At 30.7% G+C, this 11,864-nt stretch overlaps 1 protein-coding gene across 1 annotated transcript; it reads right to left on the reverse strand.

Moving 5' to 3' along the window:
• Positions 1-4,109: 4,109 nt before the first annotated feature.
• Positions 4,110-4,514, reverse strand: LOC124419197. The gene has a single exon (XM_046947809.1). The coding sequence runs from the start codon at positions 4,512-4,514 to the stop codon at positions 4,110-4,112; it is 405 nt and encodes a 134-aa protein (XP_046803765.1).
• Positions 4,515-11,864: the final 7,350 nt, after the last annotated feature.

Genomic DNA, 11,864 nt, shown 5'->3' on the forward strand with positions numbered 1-11,864 from the left:
TTTATACGCCCACTTTTTATTAAATTATCCTTACCTATATATTATCCTATAATTAAATGAGAGAAAATGTCTGTTTGTTACGCTTTTAATGACAAATTACTGAACGGATTTACATTACATTTACAACACTAATAGTTCTATTCGAAAGTGGAAAATATGCTACATATAAAATCATGACTTGACGTCACGATTCTTCTTATTCTCACTTTTTTCTATATAATTGTCATACAAATTTTCCATTCCAGACTTACAGAAAACTACTAAACCGATTTACATGAAATTTGGTACACCAATATGTCTGACCTCAGGATATAGATTGGACGCCAATCCCCTTTTTACCCCAACTTTTGGTAAAACAATAATTAAACCAAATTTAAGTTCAGGCATACAAAAAACTACTGATCCGATTTTCATGAACAGTACGAAACATTACATCTTCAAAACGTATAATATGTATTTAATAATAAATATGAGACTCTTTTTACTCTTTCACTACATAACTACTAAACCGATTTACATAAAATTCGGCATGTTAATAGCTGTAACCTCAGAAGTTAAAAAAGACTCTATATTTTATTGATTGGATGCTACGCATATTTTTATGTTAACTTTTAGAATACCAGCTATAACACCAAATTTCTAGGCTAAATATAAACCGATTTTCAAGAAATTTGGCAACATACAGTGTATTTTTGGAATCAACTTTTTGATCTGGAGTTTAGTTGTAGTTTCCCACGATCCCAAAATAGGGTAAATGATATGATCATATCATTCTTATCTCCCCTTAAAATTTATTTTTATATAACTCTTTAAAAATTTACTTTAAATAACTCTCAATTCGAGAAAACAATAAAGATGCGTAATCTCTAATATTTTCCATAGAAATCGAGTTTTATATCAAAAATATAAAATATAAATTTATTGTTAAATCGAGATAACAATAAAAATCTGTGATCAGTTAAATACATATACCATGAAAAAATTATCTTGATATAAATTCAGTTGCCATTTTTTAAATGCAGCTCAAATCTAAAAAACCATGAAGACTACTCATTAGAGTGTCCCGAAAGACAGCTCTTTTGCAAATCTTATATAAACAAGTAGACCTCTCAAATGATGCATATAAAGCATTGTTCATATAAAATTTGGATGAACTCATCTTTCGATATCTTTTTATACTTTTAGAAAATTATCCACCAAATATTCTGCATAACTTTTTCGTGTGTAGCGCCGTATTTATTGCAAGCTTTTCAAATCTAATAATGATTTTGAATAACTCCAGTACACATTTTCCATTTACCATTAACAAATTCCGAAATTTTTTTAATTGAAGGAAGATTTGGATATTTTAATAAGTAAAATTATTTGGGTATGTCTTTTGTATATCTAACGATATACAAGTGTGGATGCATAAAAGCTAATGAATAAAAATAATTTTTTTAAACATACTTTTGTATAAATGGATGAATTTGAGAAATAATGTTGAGACAAAAACGGTGGTTTTACTCTTACAACTCAAAATTGTTTGTCAAATTAAAAGTTGTTTTGTTTTCTCTGTCAAAAATCAAGAACTATTCATATTTTCCAAGGACAGTAATTTTGTTCATTTTAAGAATTTTGAAATCTTGCAATGAGCTCAAATTTTTCATGATTTTGTCCAGAATTTTTCATAATCGTTTCAGAGTAACTGCATGTAATTTTTCAAATAGCAAGAAAATCGCTTGAAATTTTTGTTGTTTAATTGTAGGTATTTTTGTAGTTAATAAAATGTCCCGAAGCCTTTTGACTCTTTACACCAGGGGCACTACAGTTCAAAGTAAAGTGTGACCAAATTTAAACTGAACAGTTCTTAAAATCTACTGCACGTGGAAAAATTAAAACAACTAATTTGAAAGTGTCCTTAGTTCCCTACCATGAATTGATTTCAGTATAATTTCTCGAAGAAAGTTTCTTAAATTTGTCTACAAATTGGTCAAAATTTCCTAATTTAAACTCATTATTAATTTGTAAATTTTTAAAGGACTTTTTGGTCCAGAAACTGACTTTAAGTATTAAACAAAATGCGGAAAAATATAATAACTATTTTATCGTTATAAGCTAACTTTTGACACCTATTTAAAACAAAAGTATAGTCATTACAGATAGAAAATTATTCTTTTTAATTTTCGAAGAAAACTGGGCAACGACGGGTACACACAGCTAGTTACTCATATATTCACATGGATGTCAGAATTCTTAGTGCAAAATTTGATTATTCTATCTCTATCAGTTTCCCACCCCTAATTTATTTCACCAATGTCAAAGTTGTTAGTGCAAAAGTTTAGAATTTTTGCTTTAATAGTTTCTGAGGTAAACGATTTTTTGTATTTAGTTAAATACGGGAGGTACCAAGAATTGTAGGATCTATGTAGGAAAACATCTTGGGTAATAAATGGGCACATTATCAATGTGGGGAACGGACATCCCAAATGAATTTTATACATGATTTCGTTTATCAGGGAAACAAATAAAACTAAATTTTTGCAAGAAGAACTTCAATATTTATCTGAACATGTTGTAGAAAACAGGAAGAATTTTCATATGGGGATTTTGGATCCCCCATATTAATTAGGTAATAAATTATTAAATGCTTAAAAATTGTAACTTTACGCTGAAGAAAATTTTTTTCTTGCAAGCTAAATCCGTTTAAGTGTCCAAAACATTGGTCTAAACAGGTAAGATTTCCTATATTTCGAGCCCAAATTACACAATTTCGACCTGGTCTGAATGGGCTAATAGATTACATTAAAATCTTAATTAAACTTGCAATAATTTGTGTGGCATCTTCCATAAGAAACAAACATGGGTAGCATATCACACTGGGTATAGCTGGAATACAACTATCTTACTGGTTTATTAATTTATTTATTACACTTTACACCACTTTAATTGGGAGGGTAAATTGGGTTTGTGCTGATGTTTGCAACGCATAAAAATATTGATTTCTTTTACACCAAATGTACATTTTCCAGGATTTATTAATATTCCATGTTCACTAAAACGTTCTAGCAATAAACGAAGATGTGAAAGATGTTCTTCTTCATTTCTTGAAGCGATTAAAACATCGTCTATGTAAACAAAGACGAAATTTAATCCTCTGCACACTTCATCCATATAGCGTTGGAAAGTTTGAGCTGCATTTCTGAGTCCAAAAGGCATCTTAAGAAACTCGAAAAGTCCAAAGGGCGTAATTATCGCCGTTTTTGGTACATCAGCAGGATTAACTCGTATCTGATGATAAGCACGTACAAGGTCCAGTTTTGAAAAAATTTTACACCCTTTTAAATTATAATTAAAATCTGTTATGAAGGGAATCGAATACTTATCTGGTACCGTTTTTTGATTAAGAAAACGGTAATCCCCACATGGACGCCAGTCTCCGTTGCTTTTTGGTACCATGTGAAGAGGATTTGACCATTCACTTTTCGATGGTTGGATTATTCCTTGATCTAACATAAACTGGAACTCTTTCTTTGCAATTGACAAGCGTTTAGGATCTAATCGTCGGGCTTTTGCCGTCACAGGTCTTCCTGTTGTCTCAATAAAATGAAACGCTTTAGTGTTTTTAGCTGCTAGAAGTGATGAGTTAATGCTCACAACATCAGGAAATTCCTGAAGTAATTTCTGATATATAGAATCATCTTTAATAATATGAGAAATCGTGGTAGATGATGATTGAGTTATTTGTGCCGATGATTTCATCAAAGTTTTTCCATCTATTAACGTACGATTATGAAGATCCGGCAAAAGGTGGTGATATTTTAAAAAATCCGATCCAAGAATTGGACGAGTAACATTCGCAACAATAAAAACCCATCGAAACGACCGCCTTAATCCAAGGTTCAGCTCCAACAATTTTGTACCATATGTTTGGATTTCTGTGCCATTTGCAGCATAAAGTTTTAGTGGACAACCTAAATTTGATTTTATAATATTTCTTGAATAAGGAATTACTGACACGTCTGCACCTGTGTCAATTAAAAAATTCCATTTTGTGACGCGATCTGCTATAAGTAGGCGGCTTGTCTTTGGCAACATTGTTTCGGATGCCGCATTGTCCGAAACAACTTCTAGTTTTTTGATTGTTGATTATAAGAGCATGGTGGTATACATTTTTCGGCTCTATCTTCAAAGCGACTATGATACCAACACCAACCACTTCGTCTATTACGGCTTTTGCTGCGACGTCGTTGGTTACTGTCTTCACGAAAATTACTTCTCCTGGAAGATAAATCAATTTTCTTTTCCAAAGCTTCAATTTTAGCTGAAATTTCTTGAATAATGTTGTCTGTAGGTGATATTGCAGATACCTGAGGATATGCTATATTCATTATCTTATCCGCCTGTTGTGCAATAGTTGGTAAATCTGCGTTGCTTGTAACCAGAATTGAGCGTATGTTGTCTGGCAGTTGATCTAAAAATAATGTTTTAAGGACATTGTCCCCTATATTATTACCAGCTGCAAGAGCCTTCATTGACTGCAAAAAATGTGACGGTTTTTGGTCACCAATTACTAAACCACCAAAAAGTTTCTTAAGTTTTGCCTCTTCAGAAACAGCAAATGTATCTCATCATTTGCTCTTTGATTGCGTTGTATTTTCCGATTTGCGGTGGTGATACCAAAATATCTCCCACAAACTTAAGATATGTTGGATCTAAATTCGCAATTACATGGGTAAATTTAGTTTCATCTCTTGTTATATGAGCTAGGGAGAAAATGCTTTCGATTTGGATAAACCATAAATGGGGTTGCTCCGACCAGAAATGAGGCAACTTCTGTACGTTTGCAGTCGCTGCAGAAATTTCTGGAACATTTACATTGTCATGTGGTTGATCCAAGACGGACCTCTCTTGAGAACTACCAGAACTTGAATCTCCAATAGATTCACGTATAGGTGAACGTGTTGTAGGCATTTCGGGGTCACCAAATTATAGAGGTTTATTTTATTATTTAAAACAAACTTTCTTTATCAAAAGTTAAAGCAAAATTAAATTTATTTTTTATGAAAATATTTGATTTATATAAAATGGATAAATTGATTGTATATTTTAATATTAAAGGGGTTGCCACATTATAAAACCAAATCAATAAAAACCAATTATGCCTACTAAGTTGGCCAAAAAACTTGCATATAATTCGTCCTAAAATAAAGAAAAAAAATTGTGTCTTTGATGTACCATGTAGATTTTTTCATTCTGACCCTGCAAAAGGTAAAATTTCGGCCATAAAAGACCAACTTTTGAAATTTAGGCAAATTGCTCAGAAATTGGATAGGATTGAGAAAGTTGTTATTTTTTTATTTATCGTGATAATTAAGCACAAATCAAGTGATCAGCATGTCAGAAAACTCTTTCCCAGCGAAAAATACCCCTAATATACGCAAAAAAGAACAATTCAACTTTGAGTTTACTAAATATAAAAGCTCAGATTGGCGTTTCAGTGCCTAAAATAACAGTGTGGAGGACAATTTCAGAAATAAATAATTCAAAATAATTAAAAATAATGCAAGTTCCGCGGTTACTACCCCATCATGTTACTTCAAAGCTTTATACCCAACATAAGATTTTTCAAAAACTGGTTTAACACCAAAAATACACCTGCTTTAGAGTGGTCAGCAGTGCTAACTAGATGTAAAGTCCACGGAAAGTCTTTAGGGAATACAACCCAATCTAGTTTGCTTAGGAAATCAACGTACGAAAGCCTTAATTTACGAAAAAATGGAATTTCACAGGAATCATCAAATATTGATCAAAATATAATAAAAACTTTAGTAAAAAGTGTGAATTCTGGAATATTTAATCTTCTAAAATATAAGGGAGTCCGAATTACCAAATAATTTTTTAAAATTGTGTTTAATTTTTAAAAAATAATGAAGTGTTTTTATAATTTTGAAACACAGACAAACTTGTTATTTAAAAAATATTAGAAATTACGAAAGAAATGGAGATAAATTGCACATCGATGAAAAGCACGTTGAAAGATGATCATGTTTCCAAAATAATTTATAAAATTTATTAAATATTTTTAAGGAAAAATATTATAATAAAAAGTGTTCTTATAATTCTGAAACACACCTTATATACTATACTGACCCTCATGAACTCTATAATTATAGACCCTCATGAACTCTATAATTTGACCCTAGCCTCTTTAAAAAGCTCCCTTCAAAATTTGAGGCAAGGTTCGACTTAAATGTTTTATTATGAAAACTAATTCACATTTTACTTCTTGTAGCAGTCGACCTCGACCGACTATAATTTTTTTTTTATTTATTTATTTATTTATTTCTAGAGTCCGACCGAACTCAAAATTTCGTTCGGTACCGAACACCGAACCCGAACTTCGGTAAATTTAAAAGTTCGGTCGAACACGATAAATTTCTAATAATAAACTATTTTTGTGAAATGCATATATCTTAATACCTTTATTATTGGTTTTTTAAACGATTCATTGACAATGATATAATTCTCCGTAAGAGCACGCACAGAAAAACATGGCTGTGGTTAAAATTATGATGGTGGTATAAACATATTATCGTTATTGTAACAATTTTAAAATACCATATTATGATTAAATACTGTCAAAATATTGTATCGTGATATTTTTGTATTTATCATAATATTGTTATACATTATCATATTATGATCCAAGGTGATCAAAATTTCTTTTTAAATGTGGATCGAAATCAAAATAAATTTTATCGAATCAGTAAAATTACAGTTTCTAAATAAATTAAAAATATATATAATATAAAGATAATATACTTACAATACTTAACACAATTCGCAAATTTCAATTTGCCGATTTATATGAAATTTTGGTTCATAGTATTTTTAAGCCTGTTATGAACGTTAGTCATTTTCTAAAGCGGACCTTATATGGAGGCCATGTCGAAATGTAAACCGATTTTGATTATTCTGAATACCAATCAATCTGTAACAATAGTTTTGGTCCTATCGTTCTTTTAAGAGACTGTCTGACTAACATGTCTAGATCGTTTAAAAATGAGGACCTAGAAAATTTCAATTTTACAATTGAGATCAAAGATTTATAGTCGAAACTAGATAATTCAAATTTAATGTTTTACTTTTCTTAGCTTTTTAATCACTTTCTGGTTAATTGTTTTTCAAATCAGCCGAAAAAAAACAGTTCATTTTTTCAGCTGAAAAGGCGTTTTGTACCTTTGAAATCGGAAATTTATTGTACAGCCAGGACGTATGATAAGTTCTGTAAACAAATGCTCAGCATTTTTAAAACTTTTTGATGATATAAAAAAATGATAAATAAACATTTTATAAAAAGTTCGGCGTAAGGTGTTCGGTCAAAATTTCGCCGAACACCGAACATTTGCCGAACCTCACTTTTTACCGAACTCCGAACCCGTACCCGAATGTTCGGTCGGACACAATTTATTTCTTATTATGTAATTAGTGGTTGTACCCAGTGCATTATTTCTTTTGCTCTTATGCATTTTAAGTGCATTTAATTTCTGCCAAAATAAGTTCATGATCATGCACCACTAAAGTGGTTTAGTGTATAAAAAGAAGAACAGCGAATACATACGTGTAATGTCGGTGTTCCCGAAGTGACAATCCTTGGCCGTTGTTCGTTGAACACTGAGTCGTTCCGCTTTATGTCAAATTCCATCTCTGCGCCGCTATTTATAAACCAGTAAGGAATGATAAAGTAACTTTCTGAAGGGCACCTTATATTAAGAGTAGGGTCAATTTTGGAACGATCCTCAGTACGTTATGCCAGCATAAACTGTATAAGAGCTAAGTGAAAACATATTGCCAATTTTCAATATCAAATAAACTGAAGCAATAGAGAATACATGTGTGTATTCTCTCTTTCAACAGACAGACGGACTGACATGGCTAGATTGTATCAGAACTTTATATACTACTAGCTATACCCAGTGTGCTTTGCTACCCTAAAACCAAAAAAATAAAAACACTTACACATGGGAGATACCACTTAAATTTTTGTATGTTGTCAATTTTTCTGAAAGTTAATAAGGATTTTAATGTAAGCTATGAGAAGTGTAAATAATATCATTGTAAGTCCAATTTTTTTTAAATGTTCACATGGATGTCCAAGTTGTTCATGTAAAAATTTAAGATTGTAGCTTCTACAGTAAGTATCAAATTTTTCTATATAATTCGTATTGGGGTACCAAGCCACCCCTTGATGAAAGTCCGCTTTTTTCCCAAAAATGTTCAGATAAATATGAAAGTCCTTTGTGCAAAATTTAGATAGATAGATAGATAGATAGATAGATAGATAGATAGATAGATAGATAGATAGATAGATAGATAGATAGATAGATAGATAGATAGATAGATAGATAGATAAATAGATAGATAGATAGATAGATAGATAGATAGATAGATAGATAGATAGATAGATAGATAGATAGATAGATAGATAGATAGATAGATAGATAGATAGATAGATAGATAGATAGATAGATAGATAGATAGATAGATAGATAGATAGATAGATAGATAGATAGATAGATAGATAGATAGATGGAATCTATCAATCTAGTTAAATTAGTTTCAATAATTATCTGAATTATACACTGAAAATGTATAAAAAGATGAAATAGCCATATAAATTGTATGACATACCCAGGAATTTGGTATTGATGTACGTAATTTTAGTAAATTTCATATGGAAAATGGTTTTTTTAATAACTTCCATCACATCTTCACAAAATTTCACAAAATAAATTTTTTCAGAAACAATACAATGTCCCCTGCCGAAAATCACTTAAACACACATAACTCATTACTAAATTAAGATATCCATATAACATTTGGTACTAGTGTTTCTCTTATATACAGAAATATTACTATGCAAGTTTTTTGGATCGGTCCATAATTGGTCATAACTCGCATACAAGGTCCCCTACCGAAAATCATTTAAACGCACATAACATTGATCATAGCTTCCATACAAGGTCCCTTTCAGAAAAACAGTTAAAATCGCATAACTCATTACCAAATAATGATACCCATTAATAAATACTATTTTCACATACATAAATTTTTTTCAAAGTTTTTTTCACGATCGGTCCATCCTTTGTCATAGCTCACATACAAGGATCCCTACCGAAAATCATTAAAACTCATTACCAAATACGTATATTCATACATTTAGCAAAAATATCGCTCTTATATACAGAAATTACACTGTAAAATTGGTTTACGAACGGTCCATATGTGGTCATAGCTCTCATACTAGTTCCCCTGCAGAAAATCACTTAGATTCACAATTCATTACCAAATAATGATATAGATACAGAATTTTGAAATTTTGTCTTTATATACAGTGGTGGTCAAAACAAAACTGATTATTATTAAATAGATAATATTTATTTATTAAAATTAGTATAAATGTGAAAATGTACTTCAATATTATTTATACACTTAAAAAGAAAATAAGTTTCTCTCAAAATAAGTTTGAAAAAAATTATTTTATATGAGGATGTTGATATTACTTGTATTTCAGATAAGTCTCTAAACACAAAAAAGTTTTGCAATATGATAGTAACTTTCGATTACAATTAAATTAAATATAGAATTGAAAATAGGGAGGACCTATATTTTCTATAAATGGCCTGGTATTAAATAAATATCAAGTCCGTATTAAGCATTTTATACAGCTTTCGTAACAAAATATTTCAAAAATAATTATTCATAAAATTGCCTTTTAACAATTTGCCTTTTAATGAACAAATAAGGTATCGATAGTAACAATAAGTAAGAAAGACCTCTCAATAAGTAAGAAACACCTCTAGTAAATAATTTACTAGTTGGTAGAAAAAGTAGGACTTTTTTGACTAATTGTCCTTCAGCAGTTCCCAAACATGCTAAAACTGCAATATCAGTATTGTTAGTTTTTTAACTATTGAGAGTTTATAAATAACTCTAAAGCAAATCTTCAAAATTATACTTATTTTAATAAAGTAATATTAACTGTTTAAAAATAAATTAATAAAAATGTAAAATTTAGATTCAGATCCGAATGTTTCGACCACTACTATACATAATTGGACATAGCTCCCAAACAAAGTCCTTTTACGAAAATCACTTAAACGCACATTACTCATTGCTAAATAAAGCTATTGGTACAAAATTTGGCACTAATATTAGTTTTGTATACAAAAATTCTATTTCAAGATTTGTTCACGATCGGTTCAGAAAATCACTTAAACACACATTACATATTACTAGAGTCCGATCGAACTCAAATTTTCAAAAATCTCAAAAATTAAAAACATTTTTGACTTTTTTTCAAAATGGGCCCTTTTTATTTTTTAAGAAAGCTTAAGTCTTTTCCTAAGCGACCTATATGGTCGCTTAGTGCGATGCAAGTGGGATATCTATCAAAAAAATATTGTGTAACTCAAGGGTGCAATATGAGGCCGACCGGTATTAATTTTCCACCCCCAAAATTTGTCTGAGTTTTGTATCGTGCGGCTTTTTTTAGTCAATCCTAAAGGTAGTTTTCAGCGCACGTGATTTTCATTGTTAAAATATCAGGTCCCCAGAAACAAATTTTTGGAATCAAGTGGAAATATTTTATGGCCCTTCTTCGAAGTACCAGTTTATTTATTATTTTATGACATTTGACTTTAAGAAGTGGTGGAGAGGTAGAAGTTGCCTGGTAGGTTATATGGTGGTTTATTTTTATTATTATTTGTAACATTTGGTACTTTAGTATGTAAGCCCTTCTTGACCCTAATAAAAGGAATGTCAGCTGAGTGGCATTTTTATCCTATTGCTCATGGTAAAGGAGCATGTGATGGTATTGGAGTAAACCTCAAAAGAAATGCAGCGAAGTATAACCTCCAGTGCTCTCATCAAGATCGCATCTTAGATGCGACTGCTTTATTCCATTAGGCAAAGAATTATTGTAATGAAACTAAAATAGTTTTTAGTAGCAAAGAGGATCATAAGGAAACATTGAAAACACTAAAGAGCAGATTCGATGCTGCGGTAACAATCGATGGCACTGCTCAATACCATGCTTTCATACCGCTTGTCGATGGAAGACTCAAATTAAAAATATTTTCTGCATCTGCTCAATGCTTTCCAAAGCCAAAAAAGAAGCCAGCAGCGAAATCAGTAGCTGAATCTAATAACGCCAAGAAAGGATTGACAAAACAAGCAGCTAATAAAGGTGAAGAATAAGGAGGATAAAAGTATAGATATTTGAAAATTTAAAAATTTCATAAATTAAGTGTAAAAATAGGTATTATATAAATTGATATATTGTGATTAAGATTAAATTTTACTAAATTATTCATCTTATTATTATTATTATTATTATTATCAATATCAATATTATTATTAATAATGGCACGAGTTTTAAAATTTTACATGTCGTAGGTACCCTACTTTGAGCCGCCACAGCGCCGTCTTTGGGGCATCTGCAGGTTTCATCTTCAAAACTTAAACTCAAATACTCCTTGGCTACGCTCACGCCAAATTTTATACCGATCGGATCAGCCGTTTAGAAATTCCAGATTTATTTCCAAAAAATTTCATACTGTCCCACTGTGCCTTGTTCCGATACATTTAAGCAATTTATGGATGAAAAACTAATTTTCTGAAACAGGCCTTATATAGGGGCTAAGGGCAAATATGGACCAAGCCCGATAAAATTTTGTAAATATATTTATATTTACATAATATTTTATTGTGCTGAATTTCATCGCGATATTTGTGTTTATAAGTTAATTTGGGACATTCAAGTAATTTTCTGAAGGGGACTTTAAATGGGTGCTAGGGTCAAATGGGGCCCAATCTTCTAT

Source organism: Lucilia cuprina, chromosome 4 (genome assembly GCF_022045245.1).
Source record: "Lucilia cuprina isolate Lc7/37 chromosome 4, ASM2204524v1, whole genome shotgun sequence".
Lineage (NCBI taxonomy): Eukaryota > Metazoa > Arthropoda > Insecta > Diptera > Calliphoridae > Lucilia > Lucilia cuprina.